Below are 25385 nucleotides of genomic sequence, written 5' to 3' on the forward strand. Positions count from 1 at the left end.
AGTCACTTTAAAAGGAAAGTCTTTTTCTTTGCTTATGAAACTATTTAACTGACACCTTTTCCAAAGCAAGCACCTAAAAAGGCAAAACAAATGCCCAGCAAAGTTTGTGACTATTTTGCAGGTTTGCCCTTGAAACTGTTCTTACTCCAATCCTGCTCCAATCTGTAGCAAGTCATAAGCATGGTAGATTAACAGCAAAGACTTTGGTGCCTGACGGCATGGTTTCGGGACCTGATTTCACAATTTAGTAGTTGTGTGACCTCGGGCAAGTTACTTTTTGGTTCTGTGTCTCATTTGTTCTTCTTTTTATTTTTGGAGATGGAGTCCTGATTTGTCGCCCAGGCTGGAGTTCAGTGGTGTGACCTCGGCTCACTGCAACCTCCTCCGCCTCCTGGGTTCAGACAATTCTCCTGTCTCAGCCTCCTGAGTAGCTGGGACTAACTGTTTTGTATTTTCAGTAGGGACGGGGGTTCACCATGTTGGTCAGGCTGGTCTCGAACTCCTGACCTCAGGTGATCCACCGCCTTGGCCTCCCAAAGTGCTGGGATTACAGGCATGAGCCACCGCACCTGGCCTCTCATTTCATCATCTGTAAAACAGGTGTAATAATAGTATCCACTTACAGGTCTGTGGTGAGTTATTAACACATATATATGGCACTTAGAACAGTACCTGGCACACAATTGCTATGTAGGTGTTAGCTTCATTTGAAATTTAGACTTTCTATCCTAATTCAATTTTTCCTCTTGTCAGTTGCATTTGACAGTGTTTATTTGGTCTCCGTGGTGCTTGAACGTTAGGTTTCCCAGAAAAACTTCACCTTGGCTGTGCCCCCTCCCATCTGTCAGGGCCTGAGCACATTCCCCTGTGCCTGGGGTGTTTTTCACCCCTTACCTTCAGATTCTCTCTTCACAGAGTTAACATCTTTTGTCCTTTAGTTCTCACCTCAAACATCACTTCCTTGGGAAAACCTTCCCTGGTCCTACCAGGCTAGATTTAGGGCCCCATGCTTTAAGCATTCTTATATCCCTTTAATTTTCTTTCATAGCATGTAACAAAGTTTGTGGCTATAATTATGTGACTGTTTAAATATATATCCCCCACTTGAAATCTAAGCTCCTCAAAGGCAGGGTAAAAATCTATTTTGCTCATCATTGTGTCCCAATCATGATAGCTTTGGCATAGAGTATTTGCACAAGAAAAACTTGTTAATAAATGATACATCAATTTCAGAGATCAGAAGTCTGGAGTTCAACACAAGTCAACATGATTTGCCCAAGATTATACTAGTAGACACGACAGAGTTAGAAGTAGAATTCACTTCTGACTCAAAGTCCTTTATTGTTTCCAGGTATTACATCTTTGATTATACAAATCAAACAAAGAACTGTGCAATTAGTATTGTGGAGCTTCTAGAATGACAAGTAAAAGTACAAATCAGAAAGACTTGAACTATTTAAGGTATTCTGGAGGAACTGAGTCTCCCTGAGAAACTGATTTTTACAACATGAAGTAGGAGTTAGAATGGGTGCGAGGAGATGGGCAGACGCTTCTAGGTAGAAAGAACCATTTATGCCGCAGTCCAAGGATGAGAAAGGCTTGGTGAATGAAAACAGAGAAAAGGCCACTGTGATTGCAACAGAAAGAGTAGGAAGTGGGAGGCTGACGTTGATCAGAGGGGCAGGGCCAGATCATGCAAAAGCTCATGTTCGTAACACAAGGGAAAGCCACTGAAGGGTTTCAAGCGGGGGATGACACAGTCAGCTTTGCATTTTCATAAGACGATACTGACTGCACTCTGAGGGATTTCAGAAACAGAAAACTTGGTAATTGGTTGGAGATGGGAGTCAAGATAGAAGGACATAAAAAGGGAATGCTGATGTGTCTGGTATAATCAACTGGGAGGATTGTGGCACCATTTACTGAGAGAGCCAGTAGTAGATAGAGCAAGATTATTAATTTCGTTAAATATATGATATGCTCTCAATAAATAGTGACAATTGTTATTGTCTTTGTGGTTGCTATTATTAATCATTATTCCAAACCACTTGCTGTGACTGGGAGTGATGGTGATTTTTATGGATTTCAATGGATTTTGGCCTGATGTGTTACTCCCACTATGTACACAGGCACATCTGGAGTTGGTGATTGGAAAAGGAAGTCACCCAAGGGACCAAGAGAAGGTAGACTTAGGATAACGTGAGGAGAACATGAGAAAACAGACTTTTTAATTTTTTGAATTTCCTTCTCCTTTTTCCCAAATCAAGAAATTTTAGATATGATAGTATGACCATGGCCACTAGATCTATGAGAGCAAACAGGTGTATGAGGCATCAATGCTGTATGGGGAGACCAACCTATAAAATTAGTCTGAATTTGCCTTTTGGGGTAAATAACGGATGAGCATAGGCAGGTCAAAGGGCTTTCCTATAAACTGAGTAAGCAAAGAAATCAAGAAGTATGCTTAGATCTTTGACCGCGTTTTTTTTTTTTTAATTTAGATTTTATGTATATATCTTTGCCTCATGTAAAATCTGTCATGTTCATTTAGATCGTTTACATGTAGTAAAAAAAAAAAAAAAAAAAAGAATACCTATTAGGATGGTTAGTTGGCACTATAGATTAGGTAGCCCATTTTAATTCTGGTGCCACCTCTGCAAGCATACCAGGAGGTTGCTAAGCCTTCACACTGTGTGACTGGCTCATGTCCACTGCCTTTGTTCCCTAGAGATACAAGGAAAGCAAAGGCCATGCATCAGGATTAGCCACATGGTATTAATGAGAATCCCTGCCATCATTATCCTGTTTATCCTGTTAAAGAAGTCCTGGAGTGTATGAGGTAGATGGCAAATGTGTTAAGTATACTAAAAGACAAGGTCCATTTCTGAAGTCTTGAACCCTGAGTTAAGAAATTTTAGGGTACTGAGTCCACGTGCTAACTGGGCATTTTCCAACAAGGCATCTACAAAACAACTAAAGAAAGAGGCAACGAGGGGAAGTCAAATATAAGAAAAGTCCAGATTGCTTTGGTCACATGAGGTCCTGCTTACAATGAAAAGCCACAGTGATTCCTGCTTAATCTCACACATATATTTGGCATCATTAAAGCTTAACCATTATCAGGGAACATCATACAAAGACATTTAGACTGGTATACAGCAAGGGGTTTTAAAGAAGTGGAAAAGATGAATATTTCAAATGACCTTCTAGGCAAGTTTGACATGCATTTTATTTATACTAGAATATTAGGGAGGTCCTTGACGTATTTTAATGTATTTTTATTTATGCCTTATTATATTAAACTAGGAAAAGCATTGAATAATATCTATTTTCACTCTTTTTTATTTATATAAGCACATACACATAGCTTAAAAGTGAACATGTCTTTTTTACAGCCTTGGGAAATTTGTCACATTTTCTAATCTGGTATAATTCAACAAGGTATAAACTACCCCTGCCTCCTGCATTCAATGTAACAAAATAAGCCAGTGCTGAACCATTTGAGCATTTGCATCTATTCCTTATTATATGAACCAGCCCTTGTTTATATTCAGAGTTTTAGCTTTTTGATAAGCCATTTTGATTACTATTCAGAAATTCTGAAGAAGAGAATTTTCCCCCTCACATCACTAGTGGTTAGAAGCATGGGTTTGAAAATCAGACTGTGTTTGAAAAAAATTTCTACCATTTTTTAGCTGAGTAATCATTTAACCTTTCTGTGTCTTAGCTTTCTGCATAAACCTTGGATGCTTATTGTAAAACAGAATAAAGTAGAACCTATCTCAAAGACTTGCATTGAGTGCTTTATTACATGTAAAAAACATAGAACTGTGCCTGGCACATATTAAGTGTCCAAAAAATGTTAGTTATCATCATTACCATCTTTATCCTTCTAAAACAGAATCATTTACTTGTTCCTGGGGACTGGGGAAAAGAGTCTACAAAATACATATTTAACCTTTTCCATTGTATTCCTAGCCCTTTGCTTTATCAGGAGCATCAATCTTTTTCCCACTCAAAATATTTTTCATATTCCAGTGGTTCTCAAGTTTTTCTTTTAAATAGGCACCTGTATAATATAGAGAGACATTCCAGGAACTTTCACGATATAATCTACAATTTTAGAATCTTTTGATTAAGCACATAAGAACAGAGGAATTTAAGGAACTCTTGCAATAACTCTATAGCCCCTCCTGAGTCTGAGGCTGACTTGGTTAGGAACCATAGTTTTAATCAGTAATTAATATATTTAGACTGAAGTATAATTCTGGTTTATTTTTAATAACCCAATGGGTCACAGCTCTTTCAGTCTCTCTTACCTCGCCCATGACTGCTATGGGAGTCTCTCCTGTTGCCTGAGCAACACGATGTTCTACTAAGTAAAACATATATTCGTCGTAGAGTAGACGGATCAGGTGGAAGGAGCCAAAGCTAGCAGCACTGCGTAAGGTTAAGTCCCGAATAACCATTGAGCTGTTCCAAGAGAAAAGACATATATGCAGCTAATATTAATGACAAAAATTAGCACTCTACCTATTTTTCCTCTCAAAAAAAGTCAAGCTGGGAGTCTATATGGTTGGTATAGTATAAAACCTGCCATGAAATCATTTCATTATTGAAAGCAGTTGCCTCAACTCATTTAAATAGAATGATAAAGAGGTAATCCTCACCGAGACTTGATCCTTATTAGAGATAGATAGTCTTAGTGGAAAAAGTCACTTTACTATCATAGGCAAGTCTGCTGCTTCTACCAAACTCACAAATAAATCAGAATTCAACAAAAAATATTTCTGAAAGATTCAGCACTCATCACTACCCTAAGAAAAAGCAACTTGAAGTAAAAATCTTACCGATGAAGGTTGGCAGTCTGTCCCCTCTCAGTGATAATGACCTCTGGGGTATGCTTTAGGAAAAATATGTATTTCTGCCAGACAAAGCTTACAAAATATACTAAGCAATATTCCTAGATGTGGCAATATAGACTACAGGCAAGTATGTACAAGGATTCCAGCAAGTTTTCTTGGAAGGTAAACGTATTAAGTGCTTCCAGTTTCTTATGATTTCCACTTAAATTATGGCATATTTACATTAGAAATAAGCACAATAAAATCAATTAAGAAATCCATTATTTTTGAAAATGCATTTAATGTATATAATATGAAAATATAAGCAATATTATTAATAAAATAATAATAAACTCTATTATATTTAAAATGGAAATGAGTCCAAAATAAAATCTTGGCTTCAACATGCCAATCATTAAGCTTGTTCACACACTTCAAACCTTAAAATAGTCAAAATTTAGAATCAGAGTGATGTGTGTGTGAGAGTGTGTGTATGTGTGTATGTGTGTGTTTCTTACCACTTTCATTTATTGGCCTTTTTCTAAAGACTTTTGGCATACGAACACTAAAACCACCATTGAATTCTCAGGAGAAAGAGGTAAAATCTCACCTCTGCCTTGTTTTACAGTAAAGAATTGTAACACATTAGGCAAATGGAAAAACAAAGACTGTACTTTTGTTTTCTGTTTCATTTTTCAACCTTGTTTAAAGAGAGGCTACTAATACATCAAATTGTATGCATTCAACTTGGCAAGTGACAAATCATCATTGTCCATCTGAAACACAGAAGCCTTGAATTCTGATTCTGTCTCTTCATTGACTGTTGACCTCAAAAAGATCATTTATTTCCCTGAGATGTTTTTCCTCTTGCATGAAAACAAAACACTGCCTTTAGTCTTATCTAACTTACATGCTTATTTCAAGGATAAAATAAGTTAAAGGATGTGAAATCAACTTATAACTAGAATGCTATTCAAATATAAGTGATTGTGATTATAATACACAGAAAAAGAGAAGCTGACCTTCTCATTCTCATTTATTTATGGTGGCAAGAATAGCAATTATTATATGATGATGGCAGAGGGCCTCTCAATTCTGTAGATCTATTTACTAAGTTATAATAAGAAGAATAAGTGTGGGTTTGAAGTTACAGAGACCCAGGTTACCACTGTGTGATTTCAATTGTGATCACGTAATTTTTTGTAAGGTTCAAAGGTTAGCCCAAGAGTCAAATGAAATAATGTATGTGAAATCTTAAGAAAACTACCCATGTAACTATACTGTTACCTACATTAGTGTTAATAATATATTCATTATCATAAATAGTAGGTCTAGTGAATAATATCTTGTAATTGATTACCTTAATGAATTCCTTAAGTTTACAACTCTATAAGTAATTATTAAAAATAAATGAATACTTTCATTTGCATGCCAAAATATATGACAAAATTCTATATATAACTCTATCCATGACTTTTCTAAAATTCAGTGACATATTACCAATTTGTAAAAATAATTTATAAGATCATAATATAAGAGCTATGTGAAAATAAATGTTTATATTCCTATGGAAAAAAATTTTAAAGCAGTGAATCACTTACTAAAAAAAAGCAAAAACAACACAAAAATAGAAATAAAATGTTATGTAACATTTTTACCCATACTAACAAAGACTTGAAATAAATGATTTTTAAAGTAAAGCATGAACAGAATATTTGCTCCTAATTGCATTTATCTTGCTGAAGAAAGATAGCAAGTATCTAAAATTTTCAAATTTTAAAAATTTAAAGGATAAGACAAATGGCTAACAAACATAAAAAAATGACTCATTTTATTTGGAATTAAAGAAATGAAAATTAAAGTAAGATACCTTATATACTCTACAAAGCTGTCAGAGGTTAAAAGACCCAATGTTATAGTTGGTTTGGAAAAACTCTCCTTTACTGTCTCTATGAATATAAATTCATAAAACTTTTGTAGACGGAAATTTGGCAGTATTTGTCAAAATTTAAAATGTCAAAACTTTTGACCCAGAAATCGAATTCTAGAAATTTACACAAATAACCAAAGATAGTTACAACTGCAGCACAATATTTGTACTAGTGAGAAACTAGGAGGAGAAAGTAAATATCATTAAAAAGATAATCTAGTAGGATGCTGATTAAACAAGTTATGGCTCATTTAGATATAAAATTGTATGCATATAAGTAGTTAAAAATGAAGTAGACATATCAGTAGTAACATGGAAAGATGTTTATAATATAATGGTTAAGTTGAAGCAAGATATATGAGCTCATTTACATAAAAACACTCCATACGTCAAAATATTCCTACCCCCAAGTAAACTGGAATATCTAATACTTTATTAGCATTGAGATCACACATTTCATTAAAGTAGTATTAGTTACTTTAAATGTTTATATCCTTTTACTTGAACTTATCCAAAGATATATGTACGATTGTATATGAAGATAATCATGATAGCATTTTAAAAAACTGTATCAAAACACCAAAACCCATATTAATGTTCAAGAATAAGGGAATGTCTAAATAATGTGTAAGGCATAAACATAATGAAATAGTACGAGGACATTAAACATTATGTTTCTGAAGATATTTAATGGCAAGAAATGCTTAAGATACAATTGCAAATAAAAAATGTTAAGAGAAAAATATAGTTAAATAGTTCACGGGAAACAACTGGATCCCAATTTTATTTAACCCAAAAAGAAAACATTTAACCAGTGGCAATTTCTGGGTAGAAGTTTTTGTATTTCCTAGATTATCTTTTTAAAAAATTAATTTTTTTTTTTTTAGAGATGGGGGTCTTGCTGTATTGTCCAGGCTGGGGTGCAGTGATGCCATTATAGTGATTCACTGCAGCACTGAACTCCTGGGTTCCAGTGATCTTATGCTCCTCACCTCCCATAGGCACTTGCTACCATGCCCAGCTTATTATTTTATTTTGTTAAAGATGGGGTCTCACTGTGTGGCCCAGGTTGGTCTCGAATTCCTGGACTCAACAGATCCTCCTGCCTCAGCCTCCCAAATAGCTGGGATTACAGGTGCAAGCCCCCATGCCTGGCCTGTATTTACCACATTTTCTAATGTGAGCATATATTAACTACATAATAAAAATATTTATTTTAAAAGATGTCATTCATTATATAATAATACAGAAAAACAATACCGAGTCAGGTGAATGTTAATAAATCTTTTCAGGAATGAATATCACAGATAGAGAATGAGTCTTTCTTTATACATTTCTAAGTTTGAATTTTAGGTCTTTGTATTTCTCTTTCTCTTTTTTTGTTTTGGAGATGGAGTCTCGCTCTTGTTGCCCAGGCTGGAGTGCAAGGGCATGATCTCGGCTCACTGCCACCTCCGCCTCTTGGGTTCAAGCGATTCTCCTGCCTCAGCCTCCCGAGTAGCTGGGATTACAAACATGCGCCACCACGACTGGCTAATTTTGTATTTTTAGTACAGACAGGGTTTCTCCATGTTGGTCAGGTTGGTGTCGAACTCCTGACCTCAGGTGATCCGCCCACCTTGGCCTTCTGTTAAAATACAATAACCCTGAAATCATGTGAACAACTAAGGAGAATGTTCATAACAAATAGTTTTCTGGTATCATTTTAGAAATGCAAATTCAACTTTTCCAAGAAAATTCACATTTATTTATTCAGCAGATATTTATTGTGTTCCTACTCTGTAGCAGGGTCTTGGTTCAGACAAGAGAGACAAAATTTGGTTTCAAAAAAGATCACATTCTATTAGGCGAGACAGTCAGTAAATATACAAGTAGATAAAAAATATAAAGTTAGAGAGTAAGAGATCCTATAAATCAGGGCCAGAGACTGGAGAGTGATGAGGGCAGGCATTTTAAGTTGGGGTATCTAGAAAATTCTTTCTGAGGAGGTGATATCTGAGCAGAAACTGGATTGAAGTGAGGAAATGAACACAGGTGAAGAATTTTCCTGGCAGAAAGGAGAGCAAATGAAAGAGCTTGAGACAGAACTGTTTGCTGTGTTCAAAGAGCAGCCAGGAGGCTAATGTGGTAGGAAGGCAGTGAGCAAAGAGAAGAATACGTGATAGGGTCTGTACGACTCTAGTAGCTGGACTGTGTAGGGTCTAGTGGCCATGATAAGGCCTTTGGATTTCATTCTGAGTGTTCTGGAAACTTCTAGATGGTTAGGCAATCACCTTATTTCAGCATAAAATGCACATGTAATACTAAATTCTGTTGGAAGTTTTTTTAAAAAAATGTATTGATCCTCAATTATAATACCTAGTTATTTAAAAAATACTGATATGTATGTCACGAAATTATTGTCATATGTTTAGAAAAGAATCAGCTGAATTGTATCATTAACGCTATATCTACTTTATTCTCTCTGTGTCAGGCTTCCGCTCTACATGCCAAGTATTAAATGACACAATTAACAGTTTAATTGGAATCCTATTGTCCGATTCAGACTTCCGTAAGATATGTTGTAAAATTGACTCCACTGAAGTGTTGCTAAGTTACCATGAATTCAACTCTTTTTAAGATCAGAGTTGTAAACGTTAATTATTTTATAATGGACAAGAAATACCTTTGTATATTTATCTTTATAATTCATCATGTGGAAATTGAAACATATACCCTAACATGTGAGAGCCAACCTGCCTCTTCTGAGTGTTTGAAGATGTATCACACCCTTCGGGTGAGAACATCACACCTGTGATCCTTATGTGAACTCACTCTTTGAAAAGTGCTTACAGTTGATTCAGAAAAGAGTATTACTTTTTGGAAGATTCATATATTGTCCAGTTGTAGGCAAACTAGGCACCCTGTGCCTACTTTCAAGCCACAATATCAAAGCTATACATTCCATTCTTTAAAAATGGGATATCTGAATGACCTTCAGGGTGGCCCTGAAGAATGCTTTCTTCTGTTATCCACAAAACACACAAGCTGAGAAATGGCCCACATAACTTCTCCAATTCTGCCCAAGAAAGGCAGTGATTTTTTTTTCTGCCTCCCAGGGAACCACCATTAGTCACTGAAAGCCAGGTTAGGCAAGGAGAGAGCCCCCATTCAGAGCAGAGACTGTTTGTAGCGCTGTATCAACTGCTATCATGATTCTCTGCAAGTTCATTTCTATATTTCAATGTATGTAAATACATACAAAAAATGTTAGAAATTAAGAGATTAAGCATCTGATTTCAGAACATGAAGGGCCTACTATGTATGTGACTGCCAAATTTATAATGGCATTTACAAATTTACAAATTTTTGGCATCTGCAATGCCAAAAACATTAAAAAATATTCTAATTCTGCTTCTCTGATAGTTTGTGAATGCAATTTTCACTACTCAATATGTTCTTATGTCTCAGTAAAAAACCGTTCAGATATTAAAGGCTCAAGTTTCTAAGCTATTGACTTTGCCTACCAGCAGGAGGTATGCATCTGTCTGAATGTGCCTTTCCTTCAGGGGCCCTGAACTGTATGCCTTCAAGTCTTTTTGAAACGAAAATAATAACCATAATAGTGTCTAATAACAACAAGCCAATTATCCTCAACTCAGGGAGGACAGAGGCCAGGCAAGTGATGATCTACTGGGATTGTATATCTGCAGAGAACAAGAAATGCAAGTAAGTAATTTTCTCTCCTTTCAAGATACCTGCAACAAATCTCTGTGGAGATGAAGGCTCCAGGGATGTATTTCTAAAATGACATCGACTAAATATAGGAAAAAAAAAAAAAAAAAAACAACCAACAATCACAGGTAGAGGTAAGGGCAAGTCTGACACTAACAACATAAGAAAGCAGTAGGAAGAAAAAAAACACCTTGCTTTTTTGGATGTAGAGGATGGACTCTGACTTTGGTCATGTAAGTTTTGGAACAGCCAGTCAAGTGTACTGCCAGTCAGTGTACTGCTGTTTCATCAATCATTCATGGAGCACATATACCATTTATGTTATTTTCTGGGAAAAAAACTTGATGAATAAAAAACAAACTCTTGGGCAACTGGGAAAATATCTGAAATCTTAAAAAATGTTCCCAAATCAAATTTTCTAATTCTACCATTACTACAACTGTTGCTGCATCTACCTCGAGAACACTGTGATAACGCATTTCAAATCCTTCTGATGTATCAAGGGAAAACATAATTTCTCATCAACACATTTCTCATGAACACCCAGATCCAAATCTAGCACTGGCTTCACTGACGCATACTAGTGGGTCACAGAGCCAGACAATACCTTAATAATTTGCTTCTTGAATTATGTGGGCTAAAGGTACTAAATATATGAGAGGCAGGACTATGGAATTGTACCACTAAAAAAACAAAAACAAAACAACAGCAAAAAACTGGCTGGCTTGCTTTCATTGCATTTGACCCTGGGCTAGACACTAGACGGCTATTTTCAGGACGTAAGGATAATTTAACTCTTAATGAAACATATGATGTGGATCTATATGTCTACTTCAATTTAAGAAATAAGAATCTGGACCAAATCAGTTGAGAAAGAAAAAAGTCACTTATAATAAAACCAAAGGAACTACCATCATAATTAAAAGACCTCTGATTCCATCATTATAACCAACGGTGGTCAATACAATATGGAAATCCTATAGTCTGGGTTTACTGAGTTCACAAGTACTATTCGTTCCTAAATTCTGTTACTTATTCATAGTCTTTCCCTCCTCACAACGAGCTTTGGATTCACCACTGATATCCAGATGATGACCATAGTGTAGACACAGCTACAGTCGGGCGTATGTCTTGTGGCCACCACTTTCTGATATGTGCATGGCTGCACAGATTCTACACTAGAGACTGCCTATGCTTTATAGCAGATATTAACCTTAGGGCCAAATCAGTGGGGCCAGCTTTCTCTAAAGCAGCTAAAAAATGAACTCTTACCACAAGAACAAATGCCAGAGTTAAAAATATAATTTACCCGACTTACAAAAGAATTCCATCCTACATATATGGTAAAGACACTGACTTACAAAGGTCATAAATGCTGGTTTTTTCTTTTTTTTAATTATACTTTATGTTCTAGGGTACATGTGCACAACGTGCAGGTTTGTTACATATGTATACATGTGCCATGTTGGTGTGCTGCACCCATTAACTCGTCATTTACATTAGGTATATCTCCTAATGCTATCCCTCTCCCCTCCCCCAATCCCACAACAGGCCCTGGTGTGTGATGTTCCCCTTCCTGTGTCCAAGTGTTCTCATTGTTTAATTCCCACCTATGAGTGAGAACATGCGGTGTTTGGTTTTCTGCCCGTGCAATAGTTTGCTGAGAATGATGGTTTACAGCTGCATCCATGTCCCTACAAAGGACATGAACTCATCCTTTTTTATGGCTGCATGGTATTCCATGGTGTATATGTGCCACATTTTCTTAATCCAGTCTGTCGTTGATGGACATTTGGGTTGGTTCCAAGTCTTTGCTATTGTGAATAGTGCCACAATAAACATACATATGTGTGTGTCTTATAGCAGCATGATTTCTAATCCTTTGGGTATATACCCAGTACTGGGATGGCTGGGTCAAATGGTATTTCTAGTTCTAGACCCTTAAGGAATCACCACACTGTCTTCCACAATGGTTGAAGTAGTTTACACTCCCACCAACAGTGTAAAAGTGTTCCTATTTCTCCACATCCTCTCTAGCACCTATTGTTTCCTGACTTTTTAATGATCGCCATTCTAACTGGTGTGAGACAGTAGCTCATTGTGGTTTTGATTTGCATTTCTCTGATGGCTAGTGATGGTGAACATTTTTTCATGTGTCTGTTGGCTGTATAAATGACTTCTTTTGAGAAGTGTCTGTTAATATCCTTTGCCCACTTTTTGATGGGGTTTTTTTCTTGTAAATTTGTTTGAATTCTTTGTAGGTTCTGGATATTAGCCCTTTGTCAGATGAGTAGATAGCAAAAATGTTCTCTCATTCTGTAGGTTGCCTGCTCACTCTGATGGTAGTTTCTTTTGTTGTGCAGAAGCTCTTTAGTTTAATTAGATCCCATTTGTCAATTCTGGCTTTTGTGGCCATTGCTTTTGGTGTTTTAGACATGAAGTCCTTGCCCATGCCTATCTCCTGAATGGTATTGCCTAGGTTTTCTTCCAGGGTTGTTATGGTTTTAGGTCTAACACGTACGTCTCTAATTCATCTTGAATTAATTTTTGTATAAGGTGTAAGGAAGAGATCCAGTTTCAGCTTTCTACTTATGGCTAGCCAGTTTTCCCAGCACCATTTATTAAATAGGGAATCATTTCCACATTTCTTGTTTTTGTCAGGTGTGTCAAAGATCAGATGGTTGTAGATGTGTGGTATTATTTCTGAGGGCTCTGTTCTGTTCCATTGGTCTATATCTCTGTTTTGGTACCAGTACCATGCTGTTTTGGTTACTGTAGCCTTGTAGTATAGTTCGAAGTCAGGTAGTGTGATACCTCCAGCTTTGTTCTTTTGGCTTAGGATTATCTTGGCATTGCGGACTCTTTTTTGGTTCCATATGAACTTTAAAGTAGTTTTTTCCAATTCTGTGAAGAAGGTCATTGGTAGCTTAATGGGGATGGCATTGAATCTATCGATTACCTTGGGAAGTATGGCCATTTTCATGATATTGATTCTTCCCATCCATGAGTATGGATTGTTCTTCCATTTGTTTGTGTCCTCTTTTATTTCATTGAGCAGTGGTTTGTAGTTCTCCTTGAAGAGGTCCTTTACATCTCTTGTAAGTTGGATTCCTAGGTATTTTATTCTCTTTGAAGCTATTGTGAATGGGAGTTCATTCACGATTTGGCTCTCTGTTTGTCTGTTATTGGTGTATAAGAATGTCTGTGATTTCTGCACATTGATTTTGTATCCTGAGACTTTGCTGAAGTTGCTTATCAGCTTAAGGAGATTTTGGGCTGAGACGATGGGGTTTTCTAAATATACAATCATGTCATCTGTAAACAGGGACAATCTGACTTCCTCTTTTCCTAATTGAATACCCTTTATTTCTTTCTCTTGCCTGATTGCCCTGGCCAGAACTTCCAACACTATGTTGAATAGGAGTGGTGAGAGAGGACATCCCTGTCTTGTGCCAGTTTTTGAGGGGAATGCTTCAAGTTTTTGCCCATTCAGTGTGATATTGGCTGTGGGTTTGTCATAAACAGCTCTTATTATTTTGAGATAAGTTCCATCGGTACCTAATTTATTGAGAGTTTTTAGCATCAAGGGCTGTTGAATTTTGTCAAAGGCCATTTCTGCATCTATTGAGATAATCAGGTAGTTTTGTCTTTGGTTCTGTTTATATGCTGGATTACGTTTATTGATTTGCACATATTGAACCAGCCTTGCATCCCAGGGATGAAGCCCACTTGATCATGATGTATAAGCTTTTTGATGTGCCGCTGAATTCGGTTTGCCAGGATTTTATTGAGGATTTTTGCATCGATGTTCATCAGGGATATTGGTCTAAAACTCTCTTTTTTTGTTGTGTCTCTGCCAGGCTTTGGTATCACGATGATGTTGGTCTCATAAAATGAGTTAGGGAGGATTCCCTCTTTTTCTATTGATTGGAATAGTTTCAGAAGGAATGGTACCAGCTCCTCCTTGTACCTCTGGTAGAATTCGGCTGTGAATCCATCTGGTCCTGGATTTTTTTTGGTTGGTAGGCTATTAATTATTGCCTCAATTTCAGAGCCTGTTATTGGAGTATTCAGGGATTCAACTTCTTCCTGGTTTAGTCTTGGGAGAGTGTAGGTGTCCAGGAATTCATCCATTTTTTCTAGGTTTTCTAGTTTATTTGCATAGAGGTGTTTATAGTATTATTTGATGGTGGTCTGTATTTCTGTGGGGTTGGTGGTGATATCCCCTTTATCACTTTTTATTGCATGTATTTGATTCTTCTCTCTTCTTTATTAATCTTGCTAGCGGTCTATCAATTTTGTTGATCTTTTCAAAAAAACAGCTCCTCTATTCATTGATTTTTTGAAGGGTTTTTTGTGTCTCTATCTCCTTCAGTTATGCTCTGATCTATTACTTGCCTTCTGCTAGCTTTTGAATGTGTTTGCTCTTGCTTCTCTAGTTCTTTTAATTGTGACATTAGCGTGTCAATTTTAGATCTTTCCTGCCTTCTCTTGTGGACATTTAGTGCTATAAATTTCCCTCTACACACTGCTTTAAATGTGTCCCAGAGATTCTGGTATGTTGTATCTTTGTTCTCATTGGTTTCAAAGAACATCTTTATTTCTGCCTTCATTTCGTTATGTACCCAGTAGTCATTCAGGAGCAGGTTGTTCAGTTTCCACGTGGTTGGGAGGTTTCGATTTTCTTAATCCTGAGTTTTAGTTTGATTGCACTGTGGTCTGAGAGACAGTTTGTTACAATTTCTGTTCTTTTACATTTGCTGAGGAGTGCTTTACTTCCAAATATGTGGTCAGTTTTGGAATAAGTGTGATGTGGTGCTGAGAAAAATGTACATTCTATTGATTTGGGGTGGAGAATTCTGTAGATGTCTGTTAGGTCCGCTTGGTGCAGAGTTGAGTTCAATTCCTAGATATCCTAGTTAACTTTCTGTTTTGTTGATCTGTCTAATGTTGACAGTAGGGTGTTAAAGTCTCCCATTATTATTGTGTGGGAGTCTAAGTCTCTTTGTAAGTCTCTAAGGACTTGCTTTATGAATCTGGGTGCTCCTGTATTGGGTGCATATATATTTAGGGTAGTTAGCTCTTCTTGTTGAATTGATCCCTTTACCATTATGTAATGGCCTTCTTTGTCTCTTTTGATCTTTGTTGGTTTACAGTCTGTTTTATCAGAGACTAAGATTGCAACCCCTGACTTTGTTTTTGTTTTCCATTTGCTTGGTAGATCTTCCATCTCTTTATTTTGAGCCTACATGTGTCTCTGCACGTGAGATGGGTCTCCTGAATATAGCAAACTGATGGGTCTTGACTCTTTATCCAATTTGCCAGTCTGTTTTTTTTTTAATTGGAGCATTTAGCACATTTACATTTAAGGTTAATATTGTTATGTGTGAACTTGATCCTGTCATTATGATACTAGCTGGTTATTTTGCTCGTTAGTTGATGCAGTTTCTTCCTAGCATTGATGGTCTTTACATTTTGGCATGTTTTTGCAGTGGCTGGTACTGGCTGTTCCTTTCCAAGTTTAGTGCTTCCTTCAGGAGCTCTTGTTGGGCAGGCCTGGTGGTGACAAATCTCTCAGCATTTGCTTGTCTGCAGAGGATTTTATTTCTTCTTCACTTATGAAACTTTGTTTGGCTGGATATGAAATTCTGGGTTGAAAATCCTTTTCTTTAAGAATGTTGAATATTGGCCCCCACTCTCTTCCGGCTTGTAGAGCTTCTGCCAAGAGATCCGCTGTTAGTCTGATGGGCTTCCCTTTGTGGGTAACCTGGCCCTTCTCTCTGGCTGCCCTTAACATTTCTTCCTTCATTTCAACTTTGGTGAATCTGACAATTATGTGTCTTGGAGTTGCTCTTCTCGAGGAGCATCTTTGTGGAGTTCTCTGTATTTCCTGAATTTGAACATTGGCCTGCCTTGCTAGGTTGGGGAAGTTCTCCTGGATAATATCCCGCAGAGTGTTTTCCAACTTGGTTCCATTTTCCCCGTCACTTTCAGGTACACCAATCAGATGTAGATTTGGTCTTTTCACATAGTGCCATATTTCTTGGAGGCTTTGTTCATTTCTTTTTACTCTTTTTTCCTTTAAACTTCGCTTCTCACTTCATTTCATGCATTTGATCTTCAATCACTGATACCCTTTCATCCAGTTGGTTGAGTCAGTTACTGAAGCTTGTGCATTTGTCATGTAGTTCTTGTGTCATGGTTTTCATCTCTATCAGGTTGTTTAAGGACTTCTCTACATTGGTTATTCTAGTTAGCCATTCACCAAATCTTTTTTCAAGGTTTTTAGCTTCTTTGTGCTGGGTTTGTACTTCCTCCTTTAGCTCAGAGAAGTTTGATTGTCTGAAGCCTTCTTCTCTCAATTTGTCAAAGTCATTCTCCATCCAGCTTTGTTCCATTGCTGGCGAGGACCTGCGTTCCTTTGGAGGGGGAGAGGTGCTCTGATTTTTAGAATTTTCAGCTTTTCTGTGCTGCTTTTCCCCCATCTTTGTGGTTTTATCTACCTTTGGTCTTTGATGATGGTGACATACAGATGGGGTTTTGGTGTGGATATCCTTTCTGTTTGTTAGTTTTCCTTCTAACAGTAAGGACCCTCAGCTGTAGGTCAGTTGGAGTTTGCTCGAGGTCCACTGCAGACCCTGTTTGCCTGCGTATCAGCAGCGGAGGCTGCAGAAGAGTGAATACTGCTAAACAGCAAATGTTGCTGCCTGATCGTTCCTCTGGAAGCTTCGTCTCAGAGGTGTACTCGGCCGTGTGAGGTGTGAGGTGTCAGTCTGCCCCTAGTGGGGGATGTCTCCCAGTTAGAGGATACTTGGGGATCAGGAACTCACTTGAGCAGGTAGTCTGTCAGTTCTCAGACCTCAAACTCTGTGCTGGGAGAATCACTACTCTCTCCAAAGCTGTCAGACAGGGACATTTACATCTGCAGACGTTTCTGCTGCCTTTTGTTTGGCTATGCCCTGTCCCCAGAGGTGGAGTCTACAGAGGCAGGCAGGCCTCCTTGAGCTGCAGTGGGCTCCACCCAGTTCGAGCTTCCTGGCTGCTTTGTCTACCTACTTAAGATTCAGCAACAGTGGGTGCCCCTCCCCCAGCCTCCCTGACGCCTTGTAGTTCGATCTCAGACTGCTGTGCTAGCAATGAGGGAGGCTCCATGGGCATGGGACCCTCTGAGCCAGGCGCGGGATATAATCTCCTGGTGTGCCATTTGCTAAGACCCTTGGTAAAGCGCAGTATTAGGGTGGGAGTGACCCAATTTTCCAGGTGTTGTGTGTCACGGTTTCCCTTGGCTAGGAAAGGGAATTCTCTGACCCCTCACGCTTCCCGGGTGAGGCGATGCCTCATCCTGCTTCGGCTCTCACTCACTGGGCTGCACCCACTGTCCTGCACCCACTGTCCGACATGCCCCAGTGAGGTGAACCCGGTACCTCAGTTGGAAATGCAGAAATCATCCGTCTTCTGTGTCGCTCATGCTGGGATCTGGAGGCTGGAGCTGTTCCTATTTGGCCATCTTGGAACCGCCTCATAAATGCTGTTTTTAATTTTTGTGGTGGGGTTATGGTCAATAGCTCATCCCATCATTTGATATATGTCATGTAATCAGAAAGCCCTTTTCTTCTGGGTGCTTCTATGTCTACAAAAGTACACATTTCTATCTATACTATTTTAGTCAAAAACTGATTTATATTATTAATAAGCTATGTTACTGTCAACTAGATTACTGGCAATCATTAGAATCACCAGGAGAGCTTTGTGAAAAAAAATCCTGATTATCTTCATTCCTAATCACTATCTTTTTTTTTTTTGAGACGGAGTCTCACTCTGTCGCCGAGGCTGGAGTGCAGTGGCACGTCTCGGCTCACTGCAAGCTCTGCCTCCTGGGTTCACGCCATTCTCCTGACTCAGTCTCCCAAGTAGCTGGGACTATAGGCTCCTGCCCCCATGCCCAGCTATTTTTTTGTATTTTTAGTGGAGATGGGGTTTCACTGTGTTAGTCAGGATGGTCTCCATCTCCTCAGCTCGTGATCCAACCACCTCGGCCTCCCAAAGTGCTGGGATTACAGGCATGAATCACCATGCTCAGCCACTAATCACTGTCTCTTACCCACCAAGATTTTGATTTAGTAGGTCTTGGGAGGCACTTAGGATTTGTTTCTTTGTTTTACATTAATTCTGATGTGCAGCCAGGTTTGAAAACAGTTATAACTGATAGAAGTAAGAAGGTAGATAGTTCTGGGTATGCATCAGAATCAACTGAAGTACTTTTTAAGACATAAATTGCTGGGCCTTATCTCTACAGGTTCTGATACAGGTAGATTTGGAGGAAGTGCTAGGAATTTGCATTTCTAACATGTTTCCAATTGATAGTGATGCTACTGGTATAGGGACCACATTCTGAACATCACTAAACAGAGAACTAAAGGAGACTAGTGTTAGGCCTCAAGAAAGAAGTCTAAATAATGTATGTTGCAAGAGGGAGTACAGTAGCCTTTTCTGATTATTGCTGAATACATTATCTAGACTGGAATCTCAGATGTTCCCATCTGAGGACATTTAGGGCTTTGAGCAAGAGATTTCTTTTCCTAGCAGAAAGTTCATTTCTCTAAGTTTCCTGGTACATTTCCATGATGTTGTAATCACTGACTTGGGTTGAAGGTAGTTGTAACAGGGAGTTTCCACAAACTAAAGTCTTTACTCCTTTCTTTTCTTTTGTCACAGAAGCATATACACACACATACACACACATATTTGCAGAATATGAAGAAGCAAGTCTAGGAAAAACCTAGATGATACCTGTAGAAAGACCATTTTAGCAGAAATTGCCTGGCGGCTTTAGGAAAACTGGGTCTTCCTTCATAGGGTTTCAGTGCTTGCATCATCACATTGTCAAGCCACGCAGCCCACTGCTCCAGGGTGCTCTGCTGCTGAAGAGTCATCTTGAAATCTGTTTCTAGTCTCTGAACCATGTTGTCATCACACTGGCACACCCAGGAAGCCTGCTCCTGAGACAGTAACACAGAAAGCAAAGGAAAAGTTCAACTCAGCATCCTTTCATTGAACATCAGCACACACACCAGATGCAAGAACAGAGCTTCACACAGTTAAATGAATCCAGAAAATAAAAAACTACTTGTCAATTGTTAGGGTAACACAATCTTTATCAGTTTTAAGGGATGAATATTTCTCGTTGCTCACTCTGGTACATAAAAAAGTGATGTCACATGTAAGTATGATTTGGTTTTTCTACATTAACTAGTCTGTGTAAAAGACTAAAATACATGATTACTTCAAAAAACAGAAGTCTGAACCTACAGTAGGCAGGGTCTTTCATTCTATGCAGCTTTCACACTGCTTTCAGAAGTTCTCTTTTTATTCCCCATCAGATAAAACTTTAAAACCAATTCATTTGAGAAGATTTAGGGTAAATCAGACAGATAAATAGATACAATCGGCCAAAAGTGGTCCCCTCAAGATTAAAACAGAAACAAACACTGAATGGTACTAGGTAGAAGCATATGCTGTTATGAGTTCTATGGATTGGGAACAGAAATCTCAAGGGCTATCAAGGCAAGGCTATGAATGCAAATTAATTCAGAGAACTGAAAACAACAATAACAACAACAACAAAAAATCTTTTGAGAAAATGTAGACATGCTTCCTGCCAAAAAATGTGATTATTGCAATTTTCCTTCTGGTTCTGGTTGGGAAATGTTTGGTAACAGCAATGAAAATAGCAAATTTTAAAGCTACTTTTCAGTGGTTGCCATAAGTATTGTGATGTCTCCAGTGCTATGTTGTATTTTAAGATTTAAAAAAACCTATTCATTCAAGGCAAAACATAATTCTTTGGTAATGTAATATTTGACGGGGAATGAGAAGACATAGGCTTTAGGGTCTGAATTAACAAAACTAACCTCAAGCAATTAATTTAGGTGGGCCTCAGTTTCCCTAAGCATAAAATTAAACAAATGAAATTTAATGAAAAATTTTAAGCTGGGTTCGTTGTGTCCAGATAATTTTGTCAAGACAGATTTCTTTGGAGAAGTGTCTATGAGGCTCCCAATAAAACCCTGTGAATATATACGTATTTTTCTCAAAAGGGTGTCTATAGTTTTTTTTTTCTATATGCTCTCAAAAAACAAATTCATTCAAATTGACAACTTCAACGGAATAAATCCATTATCTCCTTCTTCTAGTTCCAGGATCTCTCCTGATCCTACAGACTTTACCTATTCAAGGGACATTTCAACCTGGAGGCACTTCAAATGCAAAATGCCCCAAACTTAACTTATTTTAAATTCTCAGGGAAACCTACTGTTTCTTCTGTATCTCAGCTGATGATATTATTCACTGTCTTTTTTCTCTTAACTAATTAATCATAAATCCATTCAGATGTTACCTTCTGAATACCACTTTTAAATATTTTAAGTATACTAAAATATAATTATAGAAAAAACTGTAAATACAAACAAGCTAAAAAGGAACAAAACATTAAGAATACTTAAAATGGCAACAGTAAGAAATTATAGCATGTCATGTTGATGTATGTACCTTTCAAACTTTTCTCTGCATATATAAATATATATATTTATGCATATATTATAATACACACATACACTATATTATTTATGCATACATTTATATTTTAAATATATATTTGTATTATGAAACACTCATATTTATACATACATTTTATATTATTATATGCTTATACATACTTAAATGTTTAAAATAAAAGAGGATCATATTATATTTTCTATTAGATATTCTGATTAGTTTCACTTAGAAATATATAGTAACCATCTTTCCATGTAGGCAAATTAGACCTATATTTATTGTCCACTGAATGAATTTGTTTTATTGCATAATGTACTATTATTTATATAATCAATCCCACATAGTTAGACATTTGTTTGATTTGTTTGTTCCAACATTTTAGTATTACAAATAAAGCTGAAATTAGCAGGATAGGTTTTTTTGTTTGTTTACACATTGATAACTGGAAGGAGAAACTTACTAGTATCCATGAAGCAATTTAATTTCATATCTTACCATAAATTCAAACTCACTATTTACTTGGCAGTTAGTTTTTGCCAAGAAAAGATGATAATCTAAAACCTAACTTAGAGAAATAAACCACAGCACATTATTCTGACTTTTCAAACTAATTTATATTATACTTCATTTTACTGCTCTCTTCAGTGAAAATATACTAACAATAGAGCACATTGTAAATATTTCCCTGTGAAATGAATGTAGATATTTCAAGTCTATAATTGAAAAAGCTAAGGACATTTACAGATGTTCTTAACTTAGAAAAAAATATATATCCAAAATGAAAAGTAGTCAGGAGCTTCAAAATCAGAATGCTTTTAAATACAGAAACATAAGTATATGCAATAGCTAAGTTATCAAGTCAGCGTACCCAAACCTATTTAGCCCATAATGTGGACTTCAAAAACCACCCATTTACACAAAAAAATTACAGAATGATGCCACTGTAATACTATCAATTAAACAGGAAACCAACTGTACTGCAATAGAAAAATTATCTTAAATGCATAAAGAAAAGAAATTTTAATTAGAGAAGAATAGAGCAGTAAAAAGTGATATATGGATATCCTGAAAGGAACTTTTTAGCACTTTCAAGCTCTTAGTGTATTATATTGACACACATGTAATTTCATTGTTTTAAATAGAAGTCTCCTTATTACAAGAGCATCATTCTTATATTGTCAGATTATTGAGGTTCATGTTACAGGAGTTGGGACAACTTCCAAATGAACTGGAGATGGGGATAAAGGTAAAAAGGGAGGAAAGGGACTCTGGGAAAATCTGGCAAACTAGGAAAAGAAAAGGAAAGAAATAAGGGTGTTAAAGACGAAAAGTGCTATCTTGAGAAAGAGATTACTCATTAAAATGTATAGAGCTGTGAAAAGTAAAATGTAGGGGGAAATGAAGGACTCACTACAGTGTCATGGTACTCTGAAAAAAGGAAGAAGGTTTTGGAGGGCAGATGCTGAATCATACGGGTTTCAGCAGTAATGACTATCATGGTGGACCCAGAAAAACATGATAGTCAAAAATAGAGGAAAAGAAAGGGTATTCTCAAAGTTGGCAGGTAGAGGATAAGTAGTACAGTAGACATATCACTGATCATTAATATGCAAACATGTTCTCAAAGTTAATGCTTATAACCAGGGAAGAACTCATTTGTAGAAATACTTCACTGGAATGTAGATACACAAATACATTTATGTATTTATACATATAATAATACTAACAGAACACTGAAAAACTTTCTCAGATATTATTAGAAATAATTCTTTAAAATGTTTTCTGTTATTGAGTTTAAATTACTTTCTGAAACTAGAAGCTGCCTTCTTCAACTTTTCTTAAGACACTTTTAAACTTTTCTGAAAAAAGATTTGAAATAAATATTATAGTAAATTTTAAGGCAATATAAACTGTTAGTATTTTTGCATATTTAGTTAATATATCCTACTGAAATATGTAAAGTAAATGGTTTTGTAAAGCTGAGAAAGTTTGCTCTTGTAAAGATTATGTACTTGTATGTGTGTATGTGTTTTTGTAGATGGATAGATATTTTTTAAAACTTCATATATATAGTTTTACATTAGATACAAATAATATAAAATATTAGATATCGATATCTCTCTCTATATATATCTCAGAAGTTTGAACCCAGTCCATGAAAATCACAATGAACAACTAATTTATTGTACTCTAAAATGGATCAAGCCCAAATGTTACTTTTTGGTATATTTTAAATGACAAAACTAGGCAAGAAGTAGAAATTAAAATTTCTAGAAAATAAAATAATTAACAATTAGCTTATTTTTAAAACAACAGTATTGTTTTTTAACAGCTTTACTGAAATGTAATTCATACATTATACAGTTCATTCATCTAAAGAATACTATTCAAAGGTTTCTTCTAGTATATTCGCAAAGTTGTACATCACTCACCACAATCAATTTTAGACCTTTTTCATTTTTCTAAAAATAAACCCCATGACTCTTATTTGTTACCTCCCAGTCTTCTCAATCCCCCAGCCCTAAGTAACCACCAATCTATCTTCTGTCGTATAGATTTATCTATTCTGGAATTTCATATGAATGGAATCACAGAACATGTGATCCTTTGTACCTGGCTTCTTTCACTTAGCATAATGTTTCCAAGGTTCGTCTATGTTGCAGAATGAATCAGAACTTCATTTCTTTTTATTGCCCAATAATATTCCATTGAATGGATAGATCACATTTTGTTTATCTATTAAATCAGTTGACGAACATTTGGGTTGTTTCTGCTTTTATGTGGCTGATATAAATAGTGCTGCTATGTACCTCTATGTATAAGTTTTGTGTGGACATGATTTCATTTCTCCTGGGTATACAACAAGGAGTAGAATTGCTGAGTCATATGGTAACTCTACTTTTATCTTTTTGATAAACTGCCACACTGTTTCCCAAAGTGGCTACAGCATTTTATATTCTGACCAGCAGTGTATGAGGTTCCAATTGTTTACATCCTCACCAATAGGATATGTTATTACATGTCTTTTTGCTTAGACCCATTTTAGAGTAAATGAAATGGTACCTCGCTGTGGTTTTGACTTGTATTTCCCTTGTGGCTAACGAGATTGAGCATCTTTTAATGTGATTCTTGGCCATTTGTCTGTTTTCTTTGGGGAAATGTCTACTCAGATGTTTGTCCATATTTAATCAGGCTGTCTTTTATTACTGGGTTGTAATGGTTCTTTACATATTCTATAAACAAATCCTTTATCACATATATGATTTGCAAAAATCTTCTCACATTCTGTGGGTTGTCATTTCGTGTTCTCGATGGTCTCTTTTGAAATCCCAAAGTTTTAAATGTTGATTACGTACAATTTATGTATTTTTCCTTTTGTTGCTTATGCTTTTGGTAGACAATGATATTGTTTTTATAGGGTAACATTTAGATTCATTACTTTAGAACCAGAAATAAAGTAGTGATTGATATTGAAATTCTATAATACTGTTTCTAACTCAGCTTTTAAAGTGTACTTTAAAGTACAAGTGGGTAATGTGATCACAAGGTTAAACAATATTTTTCATCTGAACTATCACAAGAGCCGAACTTATTGCCTATAATTCTTTTTAAGTGAATAAGTATTTACTAGGCAGCTATAGTAAACTCTGAAATAGAATTGTTCTTAGTTCTTTCAAGGAGGGGCACTAAAATAGAAGTATCTATGCATGTCATGGTACAAATTATTAAATATATAAACAATAATCTAAGATAGGTGTTATAAGGTGGGGAAAATGAAGCCTACAGTAGTTAAGTAACTTGCCCAAGATCTCACAGCTAGTATATGAAAGAGTTTAACTTCTTGCCTGTCTTACTTCAATGACTGTGACCTTTATTACTCTACTAACTATTCAGCAAACACTGGTGATATGTTGTCTTTTAGGACTGTAAATGTGAGCTTACTTTAACCACAAACATGGGAGCGGTATAGCTGTATCTGGGTCAAACTCCTCTCTTTCAGGACACTGTGAATATAGATGCTGCCGGTATATAGATGAGACTTTGAAAAGAAATTTGATGATCCTAATTAAGAAGAACAAACTGGGTATCTTGCCTTAAGAGACATACTTTGCAAGGAAATAGAGTACCTGGACATTGGCAAAGTCGACACGGTTGAGGTCATTAAGCATCTGGTTGATTTGGGAAGTGTTCTGAAGCACTGCACGAGCTGCCTGGGCCAGGTGATTGAGCGACGTGTATCTTCGCAGAGTCTGGGCAAAGGCACTTACAGCGGCAACCTGTAAAGCAATCCAATTAAGTTGGGATTCTGTTTTCTCCAGTAAAACAAACCACTGCAATCTTCA

At 36.6% G+C, this 25385-nt stretch overlaps 1 protein-coding gene across 15 annotated transcripts in view; it reads right to left on the bottom strand.

Moving 5' to 3' along the window:
* The window catches only part of RFX3 (regulatory factor X3), a 311794-nt gene that overhangs the window by 24536 nt on the left and 261873 nt on the right, over positions 1-25385 (bottom strand). For all 15 annotated transcript variants that reach the window (XR_004177857.1, XR_004177855.1, XR_004177856.1 and 12 more), the window contains 3 exons: positions 25170-25319; positions 19279-19487; positions 4320-4473 (listed from right to left, as the gene is read on the bottom strand). Coding sequence is in view for 12 of the 15 variants with exons in the window: in XM_031654201.1 (XP_031510061.1) it covers positions 4320-4473; positions 19279-19487; positions 25170-25319 (513 nt within the window). In the remaining 3 variants the exon portion in view is untranslated. The remainder of the gene's footprint in view (positions 1-4319; positions 4474-19278; positions 19488-25169; positions 25320-25385) is intronic.

Source organism: Papio anubis, chromosome 13 (assembly GCF_008728515.1).
Source record: "Papio anubis isolate 15944 chromosome 13, Panubis1.0, whole genome shotgun sequence".
NCBI classification, from domain to species: Eukaryota; Metazoa; Chordata; class Mammalia; order Primates; family Cercopithecidae; genus Papio; species Papio anubis.